This window comes from Boleophthalmus pectinirostris, unplaced genomic scaffold (genome assembly GCF_026225935.1).
Source record: "Boleophthalmus pectinirostris isolate CB_2022bp ecotype Guang Dong unplaced genomic scaffold, ASM2622593v1 HiC_scaffold_4, whole genome shotgun sequence".
Classification (NCBI taxonomy): Eukaryota; Metazoa; Chordata; class Actinopteri; order Gobiiformes; family Gobiidae; genus Boleophthalmus; species Boleophthalmus pectinirostris.
The window spans coordinates 35,696,574-35,719,934 of record NW_026571353.1 but is presented as its reverse complement, the minus strand read 5'-3'; the positions used below and the strand labels follow the sequence as shown (position 1 = coordinate 35,719,934).

At 43.0% G+C, this 23,361-nt stretch overlaps 1 protein-coding gene across 1 annotated transcript in view; it reads left to right on the top strand.

Moving 5' to 3' along the window:
• Positions 1-18,400, top strand: part of unc5ca (unc-5 netrin receptor Ca) — a 662,261-nt gene extending 643,861 nt beyond the window's left edge. Inside the window, exons 14-17 of the mRNA XM_055161462.1 lie at positions 5,548-5,697; positions 9,602-9,766; positions 15,239-15,417; positions 18,238-18,400. Coding sequence (XP_055017437.1) covers positions 5,548-5,697; positions 9,602-9,766; positions 15,239-15,417; positions 18,238-18,400 — 657 coding nt within the window. The remainder of the gene's footprint in view (positions 1-5,547; positions 5,698-9,601; positions 9,767-15,238; positions 15,418-18,237) is intronic.
• Positions 18,401-23,361: the final 4,961 nt, after the last annotated feature.

Genomic DNA, 23,361 nt, shown 5'->3' with positions numbered 1-23,361 from the left:
GGTCCAGGCCTGACCCACCGGAAGGAGGCCCCGGGAGACACTGGAGGGACCATGTCTCTCAGCTGGCCTGGGAACACTTTGGGATGTCCCCAGACGAGCTGGAGGAAGTGTCCAGGGTGAAGGAAATCTCGGAGTCCCTGCTTAAACTGCTTCCCCCATGAACCGGCCCCAGATAAGTGGAAGAAAATGGGTGGAAACGAGAACTTACATACTACCTTTAAATCTGCTAAGGCTCTCAAAATCATGAAAGGCTTTGTGATGTGTGATTAGAAAATTAATTTTGCAAAAATGTATTTAGGTACCAGTATCTGTCATAGAATGAATTCACTCAGCCTTGATTTTTTTACTGTTTTACCCATTCTTTATAAAATGAAAATGAGAATATAAATGACTTATTTAACATGTTTTAAATATTTTTTAATCAGTTCCGATTAAAAAAAAGTCTTCATTTTTTATTATAATTAAGTCATACTGTTGCCTCACATCGTTTATAGTCTAGACACGTTGAATGCAGTAAGGACCTGAGCTTTGAGTTTTAGAAATATCTGATATGTTTATGGTTTTAATTTAACACTGGTGAGTTTCTAGTCGTCCATAGAAATTACATAACGCTGTTTTTCAAATCCGCACAAATACGATGAACATTTGCTTTGTATTTTCCCTCCTATCCTTGCACCTTACAATGGTTGTGGTTCATCTGCATTTCAATCACACATTCACAGCCCTGAGGAGGCGTCTGCTCAAGTTTGCTCACCTTTTGTGTTTCAGAAATTAGTTAGAAATGGTAAACAAAACCAGGTCCAAACGAGTCTAGTCTATGCACGGGTCAGGGTACGGGAGCGGCTCAATCTATGGATATTTTGCATCGCTCTGGGGGTGATCTGCTCGCATACCTATGGCGAAAAGTTCAGCAGCACTAACACTATAGCAAAAGAAACATTAAAATCTACCAACTGGACAAAGTGGAGGATTAAAGCACAGACATTACCAAAGACTGACAAAACAGTTTTAAAATAGTCTCAAAATGGATTTAAAGAGTGCAATTGGACACATTTAGATTAAATTTTTTTATTCCGAATGAAGTGTTCTGAATGAAATAGTTCAGAATTAAAATATCATCCTTCGAGTTTACATGGAAATAATAATTCTGAATTGAGGTTTGCATGGAAAACACGTTAAATCGTCTTTATTTAATTCCGCTCAATGTCTGGGGGTGGGGAAGGGTTCTGATTGGACAGACACAAATGTATTTATGTCAACCAGAATAAAACGCACACTTCAGCTCCAAACTTTCTTCCGCAGTCATTCCGATGATAATTGCGCAGCAGCTGGAGAATTCTCTCATCACGCTTTACGTGTGTCAGCTGAGGAGGAGAAGGGAAGAGTGTCGGAATAGTGAGGAAGAAGACAAACTGAAATCAAATCCAAAGAGACGTGGATGAAAGTCCGCAGCCAGGACTGGTGGAGCCGGATCACGTCAGAAGGGATAGAAGAATAAACATTTACATGATTGAGGAATAAATTAATTCGGCTTTAAAATCGGAATAAACCACCCACTTTGGAATGAAAGCTCTGATGTAAACATCTGTAAACACAAATCAGCTCAACTGTTCCTACTACGTCAATTCTTTGTTGTCAGATTATGTTCAAACAAATCTCAGATTAAGTCTAACATGAGTAACAGACCTTCAGACAGAACAGAGCTTCCAGTTAGCGTTTAGTCCTGGTTCAGTCCTGGTTCAGTCTGGCATCTCAGTTTAAGTAATGAAAACTGAAAAAAAATAATCGTTATCTGTTTGTTTTGGAGACAAATAATGAAGAAAATAGTTGTTTTTTAATTTTGATTTTTGATTTTATTTTGAAAAACAAATGAACGAATGATACACAGATTAACAAGCATGTTAACACCGGAGAAAAATAATAGCCTGATGCAAATGGTACTAAATCATGACAATGTGGAGCTACACACATCACAATACACTGACTATAATAAGCAGGACTTGAAACATCACATTGACCCGGACAACACTTTCTTCTCCTCCATTGTAAATAACTGTGGCCATTATACTGATGAACAGTTCAACAGTTGCTTTGATACTGAGGGCAAACTCTCAATAAAGCACTTCAACACAGACTTCCCCTCTATAAACGACTATTTGCAACAGTTTCCTCAGTCATTTAGAATCATTGTTATGCAGTGGTCCCTCGTTTATCGTGGGGGTTATGTTCTAAAAATAACCCGCTATAGGTGAACTCCGCAGAGTAGTCAACTTTATATTTTACAATTATTATATCCGTTTTAAGTCTGTAAAACCCCTCAGAACACACTTTATACACTTTTCTCAGACAGGACGGTAACAACACTTTTTGCATCCTTCTTAAAACTTATTGCTGCTGTCGTCCTTTTGTTATTTTCGTCCTTTACATAACGAACCAAAGATTAATTTATTCTGTAATGGAGCCCTACAGCGCAGAGTCCTGCACGGGTCTATTTTTGGAGACCCACACCCGCGCAGTCCAGCACTGCACCCACCTATTAACCCAAGATTATATCAAACTTTTTTTTTGCACTGCCTATGCCATGGACTGGACCAAGACACTTTTTTACACTTTTACACAGGACTAACCTAGGACTGACTCTAGGACTGATTCTAGGACTGAAGAGGAGGACTAAAACCAGGGTAAACCAGGACTAAACCAGAACTAAACCAGAACTGGAAACAGGACTCACTGTCAGGACGGGCTCGGAGGTGACCACAGGAGAAAAGACCGACGCACTTCACGGACATAAGCGTGGCAATTGCCCAATTGCGCTTTGCAAACAAAACTGCTTGGGTTCTCTCTCTTAAGTCCAAGATTAGTCCTGGTTTAGACCTGGTTTAGTCCTGGTTTAGACCTGGTTTAGTCCTGACCCACCAGTGTATAATTACTACCCGCTTGTAATACGCAATACATGTTCATACGCTGTAAAAAAAAAAAAAAAAAAAAAAAAAAAAACATGCAAAATTGCACCAAAAAATAAATAAATCTGTGAAACAGTGAGACCGCGAAAAGTGAACCGTGTACAGGAAATGAAAAATGAGAAGTAAAATCTGTGTGACAGTTATTTTCTTTTATTATTATAGTAAAGAAATATTAACTTTTTTATGTTATATCTGTGTATTTACGTTTTCTATCCATGTTCTTTGTAACATTTAGTCAGAGTAACTTAAAGTGCTGCAGTAGTTGTGTAATGTCATAAATTTTAAATGCAGTAATATTGTAATGTAACAAATTACTTTGAAATGACAGTAACAAGTCATAAGTAACACATTACAGTTTTGAAGTAACTTGCCCGACAGTGGTTATGCCGAGGAAACATTCAAGGCAAATCAGTAACATCTCCATGAAAACAAGCAGACGTCGGACCAAGAAAAGTTACATAACACTCCTTTAATGCATGTTTCCTTAAGATAACAATGGGGAGGTGGGCTTTTTTCTCATTGTGCTGCTGTTTACTGTAATTGCAGCATTGACATTTCAAAAGAAACCTTGAGGATGCATGTTTACAGGTGTGTGGGAGGAATGGAGAACTGCAGAAAATCGTGGGAGGTTTTTTCATATTTGTAAAGCAGTTACACATGTTGCACACACTTGAATACATTTGCCAGACACAATACTGAAAAGAATTGAGCTCAAGTGTACAATTTCTGTTGCAACACCAGCCAGTCTCTTCTACATTCTGCTCAAATTCAAAAGGGACTTGGAAAAACCTCCGTACAAACTTGAGACGATCCAACCACAGCCGTCTCCTTATCTCCTCTCGATAATTCTTGTGTCATTCAGAACAAAATACTCCAGTTATGCTCTTTATAACTCTTTTAACCTGATAATAACCTGAAAATCCACACTGTTCAGAGCTCAGTGTTTTAATTTGTTTTTTCTCTTTCTTTTTTTTTTTTACATGTAAGCAGCCTGAACTGAACACCCGTCTCTGATTGGTTAATCTGCCTGTCAATCACGCTCTTTGAAATCAGGGAGACAGGACAGAGCTCCAGATCCACTCGACTTTGTAAAGTTTTGTCAAAATGTGTGGTTCTTGCTGGTCAGGACACAATTTCTAAATCAAAAGTCCACAAACTTCAAATCAAATCTCAGAAAAAGGTCTTAGATGTTGAGCAGCGTTTTCTGCTGTTACTTTAAAACATGACATGCAAAAAAATACACTAATATATGTAATAATATTAGCGTAAAATTGTGTTAATTTTAATTGTATTCAACATTCTTTATGTCTTGTATTTGTTAATTGTTGTACGGTGACCCTGAGTGTCCAGAAAGGCCTCTAATAAATAAAATGTATTATTATAATAATTTGAATTAAAAACATTTGAGTAGATTTGATTTATCAAGTAATATTATCCACCTATGGACCAACAGTATATACAGTGCATATTTTTTAATTCGAGGAACACGATTTAGTTTTTTATTTTTTATTTTTAACGTTCATCGTTTGAACTGCCAAATCAAATCACTCAACTCCAGATAAATATGTTCTCAATCCAGAAGTCACTCTGTTCCACCTTGTGATGTCATGAATTGCCTCTCTCTACTACAAAATGACAAAGCAAAATGACAAATGAGATGAAAAGTTATAGCTGTTAACTTGAAGTTTATTTGTACAGCACAATTTGTACACAGAGTAATTCGAAGTGCTTTACAGAATAAAAATACATTAAAATCACAATAAGACAAATCAAAACTTAAATAATCTTTGTAGAATTAAAAAGAGAGTGAGAATTTAAATGAGGCAAAAGAGTGCAGAATGAAAACCTTTTAGTCATATGCAGCTAAACCAGACATGTCAAACTCAGGCCCGGGGACCAAATGTGGCCCACGATATAATTATATTTGACCCACGAGATTAAATCAAATTATGTATTAAAGCTCACCCCCCCTGACACATTATTTATTTAAAATTTAGTTATTTTATATTTTGCTTGTTCTGGATTCAATGTTTAAGCATAACTCTTATTAAATATTTATTTTAATAAGAAATTGTTTGACATTACATATCTCGAAAGAAGAGAAAACATGCAGATGTTGTTGAAAATTTTACAATAAATATTTAGTTTGGCCCACGACTTACTCCCAGTTTTTAATTTCAGCCCTCTGTGAATTTGAGTTTGACACCCCTGAGCTAAACTTTTTTTTTACAGCGTCATAATAGGAAGCAGGAAGACTGTTTGAGGTTTTTTAGCTGCACTTCATGACATCACAAGGTAGACGAATAATACAGGATTACCGAAAAATGAATGTGAAAGAAACAAAACACAACTTCAACTATGTTTTAAGAAGAGGTAACAACATTCTAACATAATTTAAATCTCATTTTGTGCGTAACATTGGACCTTTACTTGTCATATTTCATCACATTTCTCTCCTGTATGTTTCTGTACACGGGGTTTAGAGTTCTCTGTGTATTTTACTGGACATTTGTGTGTTTAGGTGATGCATATTTTTCTCATGTCTCACGCTTCTCTCCTCTCTGTGTGTTTGTGTGTGGCGCAGGAGGTGCTTCAGATGGAGACGCAGATGGGAGGAAAGCTCCTGGACGAGCCAAAGAGCCTCAGGTTTAAAGACAGCACCCACAACCTCAGACTGTCCATCCACGACCTGCCTCAGCCGCACTGGAAGAGCAAACTCATCGCCAAGTACCAGGTAAAACAAACTAGACTCAGTGCCAGATACATCAGCAGTATAGCGAAGTACCAGGTAATTCAAGTTCACCCCTAAGTACCTTCTAATACTCACTAACCGTTAAGTACCAAGTAAAACGAGCGAGCCTCTAAATACTACTTAATCGAGCTCCTGCAGTCGCCCCGGTATGAAAACCCCACACTGGCAGCGGAGAGGTGGACGATTCTAACTAACGGCGTCAGCTGCAATGAACAAACTTTATGGAGTTTCAGAGATTGTTGCTCCGGGACGTACACGTTATCAAAGACAGTAGAAAACCTGAACCTTTTCCTGGATTTACAAAGCTCCAGATAAAGGGCGTAGGTTTGCATAGGGACGGTGGGGACATGTCACAACCAATATTTGGGGAAGACAAAATAGTCCATACCAATATTTGCCATTTTATTTTAATAAACAAAAATATACATTTATTCCAATATATTTTTTCCAAACTTAATAGTATAAATTTAATGGCAAGTTGATGGCAATACAGGTATTCCCGAATTTCAGACTTCCGGTCATCACACAATGCATACTGGTTAGGGTCCTCCCAGTGTGAGCATCAAACCGCTATGTTTGTTTTCCCAGGGGGATGTGTCTGTTGTCAAAGTTGATCTTTTCAAGTCTTTAGAACCATATCGCTTTTGTTTCTGGTTCTGATATTGTCATATTTTAGTTGTTCAGACATCGTAATTGTGTGGTTGTTGGATGTTCTAACAGCGGAAAATGGGCTTCGGAAGTTTGCGAACTCCATAAATACAAAAGTGAATCAGATATGTGTGACTGCAAACCTCTGTTCAAACCGTTTCCCTTCCCAACGGAATTGAAAAATAGTGAGAGGCGAAGGAGATGGACAGGATTGATACACAGGAAGGACCAAAAAGTTAAACTTTGGCTGTCTAAGAAATCATCCCGAGTTTGCAGTGAACATTTTGTACAAAGCAAAATCCCGTTTGAGAGGTACAGAAGACAAACAGGCTAAGCACTTTCTTGTTCGACTTTACAGCAACATCACGTCTTGGTCTCTTTGCAGTGGAAGGTGTTTCTTGGTGAACAGCTGGTGCTTTTCGCTTTGGCATTGACTTTTTAAATTAGTAACCAAAGTTGAGCGAGGGATCGGGATTTTACTTTGATGGCGCTCCACATACAAAATGTTCACTGCAAACTTGGGATGATTTAGACCAGGGGTGTCAAACTAATTTTGGTCCGGGGGCCGTATCCAACCTACTTTGATCCCAAAGGGGCCGGATCAGAAAACTCATGACATATAAACCCCAAAAATTAACAATAAGTTCAAATATTTGTGCAGAGAAACACAAATCTATTACAGAAATCTTTTTTAATTGATGAACTCTTTCTTTTACAAAATATTATAATATTATGAACAATCTGAAACTTTAAGAAAAATGTAATTTCAACATAGTGTTTTAACATTAAATTGTATGTAAATAGGAATAAGTCAATTTTTGGGGGGGAAAATCCTGCACTCGGCTCCACTTTTCTCATTTTTGACATTTTTCTGATGAGGGTGTCACGGTCAACAGTCAAAACGATCGTCCTTTAAGAGCGTTTGAAAAGAGACAAGTCTTCATTTGTGCTGCTCTGGTGGGAGGGGCCACGCTCAGAGACGCTGGAGACGCTGCTATGATAAGCACTGCAGAAAATACAATATTTTAAAAGAAAATATAATTAAAATATTTTAGTAGAAAATCAGCAGAGGGCCACATTAAAGGTCTTGGAGGGCCGGATCAGGCCCCCGGGCTTATGTTTGACACCTGTGATTTAGACAGTCAAAGATTTCCTTTTTCGTCCTTCCTTTGGATCAATCCTGCCCATCACCTTCACCTTTCACTATTTTTCAGTTCCGCTGGGAAGAGAAACAGTTTGAACAGAGGTTTGCAGTTACACACATCTGATTCCCTTTTGCATTTATGGAGTTCCCAAACACATTTCTCGAGCCGTTTTCTTCTGTTAGGATCCAACAACCACACAATTACGATGTCCAAATCCCAAAACTAAAACATGACAATATCAGAACCAGAAACAAAAGCGATATGGTTCAAAAGACTTGAAAAGATCGACTTTGTCAATAGACGCATCCCACTGGGAAAACAAACATGGCGGTTTGATGCTCACTTTTTCGGAGGATCCTTCCCAGTATGCATTGCGCGATGACCGGAAGTCTGAAATTGGGGATACATGTATTAGTGGTGCCAGGTCGCCTTAACTGGAGAAGCGGCAGGACAGGGCCGCACCTCAAGATGTCGACTTGAGCAGGCGTGAGTGAAGACGCTGCACCAAACTTTGAAAAACTTTTAAAAAGGAACTTACTCGGCTTCATCTTCAGTTAAACTTGTCTTATAATGAGTCGCAATGGAAAAAGAGCGACGTTCACCACAAGTGCACCTCCCAAACGGAGCCCTACTCGTGCACTGTGAGACCCCGACTCTACTGACAATATTCCATGGAAAAATGTACGGACATGACCTCACAAATATCTCATCACCAACAAGCAAAAAGAAATCTGCTACAAACTTCTACATCACTGTTCTCCACTAAAGAATCATCTTAGAAGGACAATGGACACAAACTGAAAAATGAACCCACCTCTCACTTATTTTGGACCTGCCCAGACTCTGTGTGTTTTTGGAAAGAATTCATAAAACACAGATTGATGGGAGAAGTGGATTTCTGCAGCTAAACGGGCTAAGAGTTAATATTAATCAATCCAGACATTATTTAAACTATATTTGGTTTAATTTGAACGATTAAACCATAGTCTCATAACGATTTAAAAAACTGTAAGTCTGTGTTTTGTCAATTAGCATTAAATTGTGTATTAATGAGGTAGAGAGAGAGTAGGGCTGAAGAGAAACGATCACAAATGCTTTTTTTAATCACTGTTCATTTGTTTAACTTTAATCGCAGCTTAGAAATGTGGATTGTAGAAAATAAAATCACAAACTCTAGTTAAATGAATGATTTTTGTGTGTTTATTACATTTACTTGAGTGATTTTGCTGCTGTGTAGCTACAAAATGTGAACATTAGTCAGAGCACATCGGAGCTTCACTATTTTAGAGAAAACTAAACGTAATATAAGATAAAACATTTCCTTTAATAAAAAATTAAGAAATTCAAAAGCCTACTCTGTGCCATTCATTGAAAAATTGCCATGTTTAATCTAGTCCTGGTTGAGTCCTGGTTTAATGCTTATTTAGTCTTGGTTTAGTCCTGGTTAAGTCCTCATTTAATCCTGGTTTGGTCTGGGTTTAATCCTCTTTTAGTCCTGGTTTAGTCCTGATTTAGTCCTGGTTTAGTGATGGTTTGGTCCTAGTTTAGTCCTGGTTTAGTCCTGGTTTAGTTCTGGTTTAGTCCTCCGTTAGTGCTGGTTTAGTGCTGGTCTAATCCTGGTTTAGTCCTGGTTTTTAGTGCTGGTTTAGTCCGGGTTTAGTCCTGGTTTAGTGCTGGTTTAGTCCTGGTTTAGTCCAGCTTTAGTCCCGCTTTAAGCCTGGTTTAGTCTAGGTTAAATCCTGGTTTAGTCCTGGGTTTAGTGTTGGTTTAGTTTTGGTTTAGTCCTGGGTTTAGGGCTGGTTTAGTGCTGGTTGAGTCCTGGTTTAGTCCTGGTTTAGTCTTGGTTAAATCCTGGTTTAGTCCTGGGTTTAGGGCTGGTTTAGTCCTACTTTAGTCCTGCTTTAGTCCTGGTGTAGACCTGGTTTAGTGCTGGTTCAATCCTGGTTTAGTCCTGCATTAGTCCTGCTTTAGTCCTGCTTTAGTCCTGCTTTAGTCCTGGTTTAGACCTGGTTTAGACCTGGTTTAGTGCTGGTTTAGTCCTGGTTTATTAAATAACCCAGATGAACCCTGACGTGTGTTTCCTTGTTTTCCAGGAGATCCCGTTTTACCAGGTGTGGAGCGGCGGGCAGAGGAGCCTTCACTGCACCTTCACTCTGGAGAGACTCAGCTCCTGCTCCACAGATCTGAGCTGTAAACTGTGTGTGCGGCAGGTGGAGGGGGAGGGCCAGATCTTCAGCATCGCCACCACCCTGCAGGAGGTCAGTCAGAAAATACAATGAAAAATATTCAGTCCTGGTTTAGTCCTGGTGTATTCTTGATTCAGTTCTGATTCAGTCCTTTTATAGTCCTGGTTTAGTCCTGGTTTTAGTACTGGTTTTAGTCCTGGTTAAGTCCTGGTTTCATTCCTAGTGTAGTTCTTGTTTAGTTCTGGTTCACTCCTGTTATAGTCCTGGTGTAGTTTTGGTTCAGTCCTGGTTCAGTCCTGGTTCAGTCCTGGTTTAGTCCTGGTTTAGTCCTGGTTTAGTCCTGGTTTAGTCCTGGTTCTGTCCTGGTTTCAGTCCTGGTAGTCCTGGTTCAGTCCTGGTTCTGTCCTGGTCCAGTCCTGGTTTAGTCCTGGTTCTGTCTTGGTTCAGTTCTAGTCCAGTCCTGGTTCAGTCCTGGTCCAGTCCTAATTAAGTCCTGGTTTAGTCCTGGTTCAGTCCTGGTTTAGTCCTGGTTCAGTCCTGGTTTAGTCCTGGTTTAGTCCTGGTTTAGTCCTGGTTTAGTCCTGGTTTAGTCCTGGTTCTGTCCTAGTCCAGTCCTGGTTTAGTCCTGGTTCTGTCTTGGTTCAGTTCTAGTCCAGTCCTGGTTCAGTCCTGGTTCAGTCCTGGTTCAGTCCTGGTTTAGTCCTGGTTCAGTCCTGGTTCAGTCCTGGTTCAGTCCTGGTTCAGTCCTGGTTCAGTCCTAGTCCAGTCCTGGTTCAGTCCTGGTTCAGTCCTGGTTCAGTCCTGGTTCAGTCCTGGTTCAGTCCTAGTCCAGTCCTGGTTCAGTTTTGGTTCAGTCTTGTCATAAAAGTCTATAGTTAAAAAAATAAAAAAATAAAAAATCCTCCCCAAAACAAACAGAAGTGTTGTTCACAGTGAAGTGGATGAAGGAGGAGTGGTGCTGGAGGAGCAGAGGGGGGCAGAGCAGGTCTCTCCTCCCACAGACGGAGGCCTGAAGTCGGGCAGAAGTTTAGTCGAGCCCCTGAGCTCCTCCAGTGCTCTGATCTATCATTCATACTGGAGAAAGAGAGAAAGAGAGAGAGAGAGGAGGAACACTGTACCCATATACTGAACGACAGAGAGAAGAGAGAAAGAAGAGAGAAAGAAGAGTGATACAGTATACACTGTACGTGTATACTGAAAAAGAGAGAGACAGACAGACAGAGAGAGGAGGAGGAGGGGAGAGAAAGTGGAGTGAGAGAGAGAAGGGAGAAGGGTTTAGGGAGAGATGGCGAAGGAGAGAGAGAGAGAGAGGATGGAGAGAGAGAGAGAAGGAGAGACTAGATATGGGGACAGGGGAGAGAGAGAGAGAAAGAGAGAGGAGTTATGGAGAAAGGGGAGGGAGAGGAAGAGAGAGGAATTATGGAGAAAAGGGAGAGAGAGAGAGAGGAATTATGGAGAAAGGGGAGAGAGAGAGAGAGAGAGAGAGAGAGAGAGAGAGAGAGAGAATTAGAGAGGAGAGAGGAGAGAGAGAGAGAGAGAGAGAGAGAGAGAGGAATTATGGAGAAAGGGGAGAGAGAGAGAGAGGAGAATTATGGAGAAAGGGGAGAGAGAGAGAGAGAGAGAGAGGAATTATGGAGAAAAGGGAGAGAGAGAGAGAGAGGAATTATGGAGAAAGGGGAGAGAGAGAGAGAGAGAGAGAGAGGAATTATGGAGAAAAGGGAGAGAGAGAGAGAGAGGAATTATGGAGAAAGGGGAGAGAGAGAGAGAGGAATTATGGAGAAAGGGGAGGGAGAGGAAGAGAGAGAGGGGAGAGTTAGGGAGAAAGAGGAGAGAGAGAGAGAGAGAGAGAGAGAGAGAGAGGAATTATGGAGAAAGAGAGAGAGAGAGAGAGAGAGGAATTATGGAGAAAAGGGAGAGAGAGAGAGAGAGAGGAATTATGGAGAAAAGGGAGAGAGAGAGAGAAAGAGGAGTTATGGAGAAAAGGGAGAGAGAGAGAGAGAGAGAGGAATTATGGAGAAAAGGGAGAGAGAGAGATGAGTTATGGAGAAAGGGGAGAGAGAGAGAGAGACGGGACAGACAGCTCACAGACGGAGAGAGATTAGGGAGAGATAGTGAAGGAGAGAGAGAGAAGGAAAGAGAGAGACTAGATATGGAGAAAGGGGAGGGAGAGAGAGAGACGGGACAGACAGCTGACAGACATAAAACCGTGATGAGAGAATTCTCAAGCTGCTGCTTCATTATCATCAGAACGACTGCGAAAAAGTTTATCTGCTGTTTGTGTCCGTGGCGACAAACCAACTAAGACGACAGAAAAGCCGGCAGCAGCTGAAGTGTGAGTTTTCTTCCGGTCGACTTAAATACGTTCGTGTCCCTGTCCAATCAGAAGACGATTTAACAAGTTTTCCATGTAAACATCAATTCAGAATGATTATCTCCGTGTAAACTCGAAGGAGGATATTTAAATTCCGAACTATTTTGTATGAATGGTCATGTATGTAAAGTAGTGATTTCCAACTCTACTCTGAAAACTGTGCTACTACCTCCTCTATTGTTTACTCATCAGTTTGTTTCTCCACTCACACTTCTCTTAAGCATCTGTTCCTCCCACTCGTTCCTCGCAGTCGCGTCAGATTAGCGTAAAGCGGCGGTACAGTGTAATCTAACGCGGAGCGAGCGGGTACGGGAGTGAGTGACAGCCGCAGCCGTCCTGTGTGAGCCGGCGCTTCCTAATACTCTGTTTTCTTTGTGCTGAGGAGTGCGGTTTAGTGTTTAGTGTTTAGTGTTTAGTGCCGCTGACGGGGCTCCGGCGTTCGTCACCGAGGAAGAGGAGGAAAGAGGAGGAAGAGGATGAGGTGGAGGTGGAGCGGGAGTGGAGGAGGAGGAAGAAGGGGAGGATGAGGAGGACGACGAGGATGAGCAGGAGGAGGAGGTGGAAGAGGAGGAATAGGAGGAGGAGGTGGAGGAGGAGAAGGAGGAAGAGGAGGAGAGAGGAAGAGGTGGAGGAGGAAGAGGTGAAGATGGAGGAGGAATAGGAGGAGGAGGAGGAGAGGAGGTGGAAGGAGGAGGAGAGAGGAGGAGGAGGAAGAGAGGAGGAGGAGGAAGAGAGGAGGAGGAAAAGGAGGAGGAAGAGGTGGAGGAAGAGGAGGAGGAGGAAGAGGTGAAGGTGGAGGATGAAGAGGAGGAAGAGGTGGAGGAGGAAGAGGTGAAGATGGAGGTGGAAGGAGGAGGAGAGAGGAGGAGAGGAGGAAGAGAAGGAGGAGAGAGGAAGAGGGGAGGAAGAGAGGAGGAGGAGAGGTGAAGGTGGAGGATGAAGATGAGAAGAGGTGGAGGAGGAAGAGGTGAAGATGGAGGAGGATAGGGAGGAGAGAGGAAGGAGGAGGAAGAGAGGAGGAGGTAGAGGAGGAAGAGGTGAAGGAAGGAGGAGAGAGGAGGAGGAGAGAGGAGGAGGAAGAGGAGGAGAGAGGTAGAGGTGGAGGAGGAAGAGGTGAAGATGGAGGAGGAATAGGAGGAGGAAGGAGGAGGAGAGGAGGAGGGAGGTAGAGGAGGAAGAGGAGGAGAGAGGTAGAGGTGGAGGAGAAGAGGTGAAGATGGAGGAAGAATAGGAGGAGGAGAGGAAGAGGAGGAGGTGGAGGAAGAGGGAGGAGGAGGAGGAGGAGGTGGAGGATGAAGAGGAGGAAGAGGGAAGATGAGAGGAAATAGGAGGAGGAAAGAGGAGGAGAGAGGAGGAAGAGGAGAGGAGAAGAGTGAAGGAGGAGTGGAAGAGGTGGAAGGAGGAGGAGGAGGAAGAGGTGAAGATGGAGGAGAGGAGGAGGAGGAGGGAGGAAGAGGAGGAGGAGGAGGAAGAGGAGGAGAGGTAGAGGTGGAGGAGGAAGAGGTGAAGATGGAGGAGGAATAGGAGGAGGAAGGAGGAGGAGGTGAGGAGGAAGAGGTGAAGGAGGAGGTGGAAGAGGTGGAAGGAGAGGAGGAGGAAGAAGAGAAGATGGAGGAGGAGAGGAGGAGGAGAGGAGGAGAGAGGAGGAGGAGGAGGAGGATGGAGGAGGAGAGGTGAGAGGAGGAAGAGGTGAAGATGGAGGAGGAAATAGGAGGAGGAAGAGGAGGAGGAGAGAGGAGGAGGAGGTGGAGGAGGAAGAGGTGAAGATGGAGGAGGAATAGGAGGAGGAGGAGGAAGAGAGGAGGAGGTGCAGGAGGAAGAGGTGAAGGAGGAGGTGGAAGAGGAGGAGGAGGAAGAGGTGAAGAGGAGGAGAGAGGAGGTGGAGAGGAGGAAGGAGGAGGAGGGAGAGGAGGAGGAGGAAGAGGAAGAGGAGGAGGAAAGAGGTAGAGGAAGAGGTGGAGGAGGAAGAAGAGGTTGAAGATGGAGGAGGAGAGAGGAGGAGGAAGGAGGAGGAGGAGAAGGAGAAAGAGGAGGAGGTGGAGGAGGAGGGGGAGGAGGAGAGAGGAAGAGAGAGGAGGAGAAGGAGGAAGACGAAGAGGTGGAGGAGGAGGAAGGAGGAGAAAGAGGAGAGAGGAGGAGGAGGAGTCTTAAACAGCCATCATTCTCATCAGGAAAGAGAGACGAGAGCAAGAGTGGAGAGAAAGAGAAGGAGAGAGGAACGAGTGGATAGAGAAGAAGGGTGGGAGGAGGAGAGAGGGAAGAAGGAGAGGAGTGAACATAATGAGAGTGGAAAGAGATGAGGAGAGGAGGAAGAAGAGAGTCTTTAACAGAGGAAAGAGGAGGGGAAGAAAGAGGAGCGAGTGGATAGAGAGAAGAGAGGGGAGAAAGAGGAGAGAAGTAAAAAAGAAAGGATGAGAGGAGGAGATGAAGATTCTTACACAGGAGAGAGAGAAGGAGAGAAAGAGAAGTGGGAGGAGAGAGGAGTGAGTGGACAGAGAGAAGAGTGAAGAGGAGGAAGAGGAAGTCTCATGGTGGAAAGAAAGAGAGGAGAGAGGAGGAGAAAGATTCTTAAACAGCCATCATTCTCATCAGGAGAGAGAGAAAAGAGAGGTGGGAAAGGAGAGAGGAGTGAGCGGGAAAGACGAGAGAAGTAAAAAAGGATGAGAGAAGGATGAGAATAGGAAGAGTCTTAAACAGCCGTTCTCATTAGGAGAGAGAGAAGAGAGGAGAAAGAGAGGAGGAGGAGGAGGAGGAGGAGAGGAGTGGAGGAAGAGTCTTAAACATCCATCAGTCTCATCAGGAGAGACAGAAGAGGGGAAAGAGAAAGAGAGGGGAAGAGAGGGAGAGGGAGGAGAGGAGGAGGAGTAGAGGAGGAGAGGAGGAGGAAGTAGACTCCTAAACAGGCGTCAGTGTGATGAGCAGAGGCAGCCGCGAGTGTCTGTGCCAGGACGCTTTATTAGAAAAAGATGAGGAGAGACAAGAGCTGGATTTCCTCTGGTTCAGGAAAACACCTTTTACTCCGTACAGTCCACAGACCCCTCCCTCCTCCCTGCTCCTGTCTGACCCTGTCTCCTCCCTGCTCCTGTCTGACCCTGTCTCCTCCCTGCTCCTGTCTGACCCTGTCTCCTCCCTGCTCCTGTCTGACCCTGTCTGTCTCTCTCCTCTGTGTCCAGGAGGTCCAGTGCATAGACACGTCCCTGATGGATCCGGCCAACAGCATCACGTCCCTCCAGGGCCCGGGAGCGTTCCGCATCCCGCTCTCCATCCGACAGAAGCTCTGCGGCAGCCTGGACGCTCCACAGACACGAGGCAACGACTGGAGGATCCTGGCTCACAAACTCCACCTCGACAGGTAACACACTTCGACAGGTGACACACTCGACAGGTAACACACTCGACAGGTGACACACCCCACATCGACAGGTAAGACGCCTTGACATGTAACACACTCAACAGGTAACACACCTCGACAGGTAACACACACACACTCGACAGGTAACACACCCACCTCAACAGCAAACACATCCACCAGAACAGGCGACATACTCCACCTCGACAGGTAACATCCCTCGACAGGTAACACACCAACTAGGACAGGTGACACACTCCACCTTGACAGGTAACACACCCACCACGACAGGTAACACACCTCGACAAGTAACACACCCAACCACGACAGGTAACACACCTCGACAGGTAAACACACCCACACTTGACAGGTAACACACCTCGACAAGTAACACACCCACCACGACAGGTAACACACTCGACACGACAGGTAACACACCTCGACAGGTAACACACCCACATCGACAGGTAACACACCTCGACAGGTAACACACCCACCACGACAGGTAACACACCTCGACAGGTAACACACCCACACGACAGGTAACACACCCATCGACAGGTAACACACCCACATCGACAGGTAACACACCTCGACAGGTAACACACCCACCAGGACAGGTGACACACTCCACCTCGACAGGTAACATACACACATCGACAGGTAAAAAACTTGACATGTAACACACCCAACAAGCAACACACCTGACAGGTAACACACTTGACAGGTAAGATTCTTGACAGGTAACTCTCTCGACAGGTAACACACTCGGCAGGTAACACTCTTGACAGGTAACACATAAACAATAGAACTATAATAAAATCTGGAAGATGAATCCAAGATGGCGTCGTATTGTTTTCAGTGACCTATGCTTAATGCGCATGGGTGTGGAGCGTTTGGACCAATCAGAGCGAGAGCTGCTAGAGTGGAGTTAGAGCGGGGCGAGGCCAAGTCTTACAAAGCAAAATTTTAGGACCTTTGAGGATTTAAAAATGTTAAAAAAATAGAAAAGACAATAGAAAAGAATCCTACAAAATCCGACCTTTGTGAAAGTTGTGGATGCCCTGTCAGCCAAACACGGGTAGTTTGAATTCCCAAAATGCAGTGCGCTCTGTGGGAGAATTCTTCTTGGGCCCATGCTTCCTAAAGCTGCATTACCTGGAGCGGCCACTAGTCGGTCTCGAGCCGGGACAGAGGGGGAGGGGCTTATCCAGATTTTATTATAGATCCATAATCCAGCGCATGTTTAATTATTAAGGGTCTGTTCCACCTTGTGATGTCACGAAGCGGTGGTTTTCAAGTTAACACTTACAGTTTTTACCTTTAGTTTAGTTGAAATGGGCAGTTCCAGGCTTGAATTGATCAAAAATTATTCCAGTGAAAGTGGTTGTCCAGTAAATAAAGAAATACACGCACACGATTTGAACAGTATAAACATCTCTACTTTGGCCTTTCTTCCTGCTTGCCTTCGCCCTCTGATCGTGACATCTTAATCGTTATTATTTGCTCTATTAGCCGCGCAGGTTTGCATTTTCCCCGCCATTTATAAACGTCTTTGAACGCAGCATAACTCAGGCGGCCATTTTGTCTGAACGCCGCACTTATGAAGCCTTCACTGTTACAAATGACGCGCCTGAACACCAGTCAAAGGAGTCATACATCATTCTGATTTAAAGTCTTCAGAACAGGCTCCCGCCCCGCCGCACTGAGCCCCGATGAACTGAAGCACAACAACTTCATGTTAAAGGGCCCATGTTGTACTGTTTTGGTTTTTCTTCTACTTTTTGACGAGGTAACCAGGGGTGTAGTGGGCGTAGTACATGGGGGTTCACCGTCCATCCACATCGCCCAACGTCAGATATAAAATAAATAAATAAATATAAAACAGCTACAACTTTAATGTCAAACCGGAGCTGAAAACAAACTGTATAGGCTCAGGATATCTGCACCACTGTCCTATAGAGACCTGAGACTGAGGGACCAGGGGACTGAACCAGGTTAAACCAGAATAAAACAGGACTAGGTTACCTGGACTAGTTCTCCCTCTCTTCAGTCCTGATTAGTCCTGGTTTAGTCTGTTTTAGTCTTAGTTCAGTCCTGGTTTAGTCCTGGTTTAGTCCTGTTTAGTCCTGGTTCAGTTCTGGTTTAGTCTCCTTCAGTTTCCTGGTTTCAGTCCTGGTTCAGTGCGTTTAGTCCTCCTGGTTCAGTTCTGGTTTAGTCCTGGTTTCAGTCCTGGTTTTTAGTCCTGGTTTAGTCCTGTTGTTTTAGTCTGTTTTAGTCCAGCTTTTAGTTCTGGTTTAGTCCTGGTTTTAAGCTGTTTTTAGTCTTGTTTTAGTCCTGGTTTAGTCCTGTTTCCAGTCCTGGTTTAGTCCTGGTTTCAGTCCTGGTTTAGTCCTGGTTCCAGTCCTGGTTCAGTTTCCTGGTTAATTCTCCTCATTCAGTCCTGGTTCAGTCCTGGTTCAGTCCTGGTTTAGTCCTAGTCCTGGTTCAGTCCTGGTTTAGTCCTGGTTCAGTCCTGGTTTTGTCCTGGTTTTAGTCCTGTTTTAGTCCTGGTTTTAGTCCAGTTTAGTTCCTGGTTTAGTCCTGGTTTAGTCCTGGTTTTAGTCCTGGTTTCCTGGTTTCAGTCCTGGTTCAAGTCCTGGTTTAGTCCTGGTTCACTCCTGGTTTTGTCCTGGTTCAGTTCCTGGTTAGAGTCCTGGTATAGTCCTGGTTCAGTTCTGGTTCAGTCCTGGTTCAGTCCTGGTGTAGTCCTTTTGGTTCAGTCCTGCTCTCAAGAGTCAATGTTACGTAATGACCTTTAATCTTTCGTCTTTCCCTGTGCAGATATCTGAACTACTTTGCCACCAAGTCCAGTCCGACGGGCGTGATCCTGGACCTGTGGGAGGCGCAGCACTTCCCGGACGGGGACCTGAACGAGCTGGCCGCCGTGCTGGAGGAGATGGGTCGCCACGACAACAGCCTGGGCGCCATGACGATGGACCACTGACAGCAGCGTCCGCGCGCCCCGGATACCGTCGCCGCGCCGGCATCGAGCCCCGGTTACCGTTACCGCGCCGACGGCAGGACTGCGCGGCCGGACTTCGCGTTAATTATGGACGACCGGCGCCGGTAGGGGGGGGGATGCGAGCGGTCGCCGTGGAGACGGAGGCGCCGCAGAATCACCGTGGCGACGCCGGGGTGATGTAATGTGTGGCGCCTCCAACAATCAGGAAGTTTCACGCCTAAAGAACTTATTTGTTTTATGTGTTTTTTTACTGGAAAAAAGGGAAAAAAGAAATGGGATGGAAGTGAGACGAAGGGTAACTTTAGTTTATTGGTCATTTACAACCACAACCGGAAAGTCGAGGACGCATTCATATTGATACTTTGCAGTGACATCGCGCTGGGGGGTGATAGGGTTCTGCATGTTTGTCTATGGAGGAATGTCCAGCAGTAACTATGGTGATACAAGATGGTCTGAAAACACAAGAAAAAAAAACAAAATGGATTTCAACAGCACATTTTCAGGAACCTGTGATCAGTGCAAGTGTTCAGTGCAAGTGTTCGTGGTACTGTTCAGGTGTTTGATTTTCAGCAAAAAATTGAACGTGACTAACTGAAAAACTTGTTTGGAACTGTCATTTTATTTTGGGAGAGTTTTGTTTAAGAGAACAAATCAACTCACGTGTTGTAGTTCCAGCTAAACGAGTTCTTTATGGTCAGATTGTGCTAAAATAAAGATCAGATTAAAGACTTGAATAACAGAGCTTCAGACTGAGCAGTGCTTCAGTTAGCATTGCTCGCCAGCAGAGAACGTCGATGATGTCAGCTGCAAAGTATCAATACTGCCTTATCAAAGTTCAGATTATGTAATGCCATATTGATTTCACTGCACCCTTTTTTTTCTTTTTTTTGCCAACGGTCACCACTATGGAGTTACTTTTGTCTCATGTGTTTTGATATCCACAAATCCAAATTTAATAGTTGTAATTTATATTTTGGTCTTTACAAATAGATGTGTTTTTGTATCTTTTTTAATTTGCACAAAAACTAAAACAAAAGAAAAGAAAAAAACATTTGTAAAACTGAACATTCTGTTTGTAAAATGTGATTCGCATTTGTGGATCACCAATAAATTCTATTCACGCTTGCGTCACAAACCAGGAAGACGTTTGGAAAAATGCGATGACAACTTCCAGTGTAGTTCCAGACACCGGATTCGCCGACCGACTGAGATCAAACCCACTGAAGTAAATGTGATCAGCGGTGAAATGAAGACTGCAGACGTATGTGCTGTTTGGAATCATCTTGAGTTTGGCGCCTCGTCTCTTCTAATCATATTTACCCAGTGCACTCGGAGTTGTGCGTCAGTGGAGAAATGATAAAAACTGAGGAATGGTTGTAATCGTTCATTAGCTAAACATAACAGACCGCAACAATGACATGGAGATGAAGAAAACTGGACCTGGGAAGTTGTGATCACATCTTTTCAAACGTCTTCCTGGTTTGTGACGTAAGCGTGAATAGAGCAGATTACACGAGTTCACAGATTTCCTCTATGACATATTTTTGAGACACTCATTTTGAGAAATCCACAAACACAGACAGATGCACAAATAGCCAAATGATTCACACACACACAGGCGTCCACTAGAGGGCAGTGTGGTTATAGGCGTTAAGTTAGCAAGACACTGTGAATTATGCCAGCACATGTAATCATTTCATAACAGCACATCACAATTCATAATCAATAAGAAATTGACCTTGTAGAAAATTAATTAATGTTACGTAGGTATGTATGTATGGAGATGTAACATTAATTCATTTTACAAGACCAATTTTTTATTGATTATGAATTATGTGTGTTGTTACGAAATGATTTCATGTGTTAGTAAACCTCAGAGTGTCTTACTAACTTAACTTAACGCCTGTAACCACACTGCCCTCTAGTGGACGCCTGTGTTTGTGAATCAGCTATTTTTGTGAATTTTTCTAGAATTGTCTCAAAAATATGTCAAGAATTGGTCTAATTGGTGATCCACAAATGCGAATCACATTTTACAAACAGAATTTTCAACTTTGAATATGAAAAAAAGATATATCTACAAATGCACATCTATTTGTAAAGATCAAAATACAAGTTACAAATCTAATATATGGGCGGCAGAAGCTCAGTTGGTAGAGCGTTTGTTCACTGATCTGAAAGTTGGCGGTTTGAATCCCGCTCTCGACATAAACATCATGGATTGAATTCTGTTGTTGTGTCCCTGGGCAAGACACTTAATCCACCTCGCCCCCAGTGTCTGTGTACTCCGGTGTGTGGGTGTGTGAGTGGTTCCTTGTTATAAAGCGCTTTGAAGGTGGAAAAGCGCCTGTAGAAAAATGTGAATATTTGCCATTAAATTTGGATTTGTGGATACCAAAACACAAGTACAAACCAGTGACTATTAAGGATTTGCGTGTGATGTGGTTGTCTCATGATTTAATGTTTTGGCGGCCATACTGGAGGTCAAGACTGGGATTATTCAGTTTATTTCAATATAATCATGGTGGCCTTTAACAGCGCAAATGACATAAAACTGTCATCCTGGGTTGTGGAATAGATCCCGATCTAATTCCGATGGAGCTTTGTCAGTTTAATCAACGCTCGCTCTGTGCACAACCTTCAGTATCCAGATATTTACAACTACTTCATTCATTCGACATCGTCCTACACCAACCAAGAACTGAAAAGCAACACGGGGTTAGAAGCAGATAAATATTTTGTGGCAGGATGCGTGAGCTCTTTGTTGATCACCCAAACATCAGGGGAAATAGAATGAGGGTCAAAATCAGACCCGGAGCTGCCCAGAGATGGTGGAAATAGAGGGTTGGGTTGGGGAGGATTCCTCTTTTACTGTAAATCCCGTCTTCGTTTGTGTGGAGATGGTCCCTCACCAGAAATGAAATGTTGACTCCACAGAAAATTGTACTCAGTGGGCTCCATCCCTCTCTTTTTATGGCCACTATCCACCTCTGTGTGCAATCTTTATCAGCCAGGATCCGATAGAAAGATACTTTGGCGTCCTTCTTTAACAGATTGACTCCAGCCAGAACATCCAATAGCAACACAAGTCAAAACTATTGTTATTCAATTCAAATTTTATTCGTCCAGATGGATAATTTGACCTCCAATATGACGGCATAAACACCAGGTCACGTGGTTTTCTGACGTAGAGGCAAAACCTTAATTTGTAGATCATCCTCTGTGCATTTGTGAACATTAATGAGACAAAAGTGACCCCATCCACCACAGCGTAAAGTCAGATCTGCGGAGATGGCGGGCGAATCGGTTGCGTTCACGTTCTAGAATCTGAAGATGTCATAATTTCAGATGGAGAGCAGGGACCTGTGTAACTCTACGGGAGATTCAGTGTTTTTGATACGTGCCGCCACTTTTTGAGGCAACTTGTGGGGAAAAAAAAAATTGACTTTTTTATTTATACCGACAGAGAAGATTTTGAACTTTAAGCCAGTTTTTGTTTCACGTGGATAGGCCCAGGAATTACAAAAATACGAACCATAAACCAGGTCAAGAAATCTGCAAATTCCACCTCAGTCTAAACAAGAACGACGCGATGTCATGTGAAACCAACCCAGTATCTTGCCCATGGACACAATGGCAGTTTGAACCAGCAACTCATTTGGCACTTATTTGTCATAAATTCTGAATTTTTTGGACCTTTTGCTCAGTACTTTTCATAAATCTGTAGCTTTGCAACTTTGTGAGCTAAAATAAAAGAAGGAATATTTTCTGATCTGTGTTATAATGTTGTTTCCTCATCACAAACAAACCTGGAGTTGTGTTTAGTTTTTTCCTTTCACACACAAATTTAGGCCGAGTTCTTCTCTCCAAATGGAGAACACTCTGTTCCACCTGGTGATGTCATGCGGTAAACGCAAGTCCCAGTTTGTTTTTCAAGAGGCAACAACATTCTAACATAAGGGTCAGTTCATATGAAATCAGCCGTTTTCAAGGAATCTCCCCTATGAGCCATCTCAGATTTGGCTGAAAACATTTCTTAAAAAAAAATCTAAAATTACCAAATAAAAGAATCTCAAATTTTAGCTCAATCCCTTGATTCATTCCTGAGTTATGGCTCTTTGAAATTTTTTTCTGAAGCCTTAATTTTTAAGCATTTTTGTGAGACCATAACTTCATAAAAAATAGAACTAGGAAGCTGAAAATCTTGTTTTGTGAAGCCCACTCAAACATCTGGAGTGAGGTCAATATTTGATTGTTGTCAGTTGTCTGAAGACTGGCCTTTGCAGCTGAGCATTTTACTGTGTCACCAAAACCATCACAAACAAAGTACCACAAATAATCTCCAGTTGTCTTCACTTATAACAAGCAATTAGTGTTTAAGTCTATTAAAGATTTGTTTTTTCCATTTTCAAAAATTACATTTGAAATGAAGGAAGTTAATAGCAGATGTTTTTATTACTTTAAACTAATCAGAATATGGCAAAGTTTCTCTGATAAAAAAATGATCAACATCTAACTGTGCCCACATGGGGAACCGAGGCTCCAAAGAAGGGGCCAAAAAGATCACATTTGGTCTGTGACCACATTTGGGACTCTACACCGTCCACATGAAAACTCAGAAAAGTGTGAGATTGTTGTCAGAAATGGTCATTCTCTGAAATATTCAGGTTCAACAGTTAGTTTGTAAATATCTGTTTGGAGTAAATAGATCTTGGACCTCAAAAAAATAAATAAAAATAAAATAAAAAAATTTAGCGGAGTCCAAATGTGAGATTTTGGGGGCCTACAGCGCCCCCTTAATAAAAATACACAATATTTGACAACAGATTTATAATCTATGACCAAGCTTCCTAGTTCTATTTTTCACATAGTTATGGTCTCTCAAACATGATTCTAAATAAATTAAGGCTTCAGAAAAAGTGAGCATGGCTCCAAAATTTAAA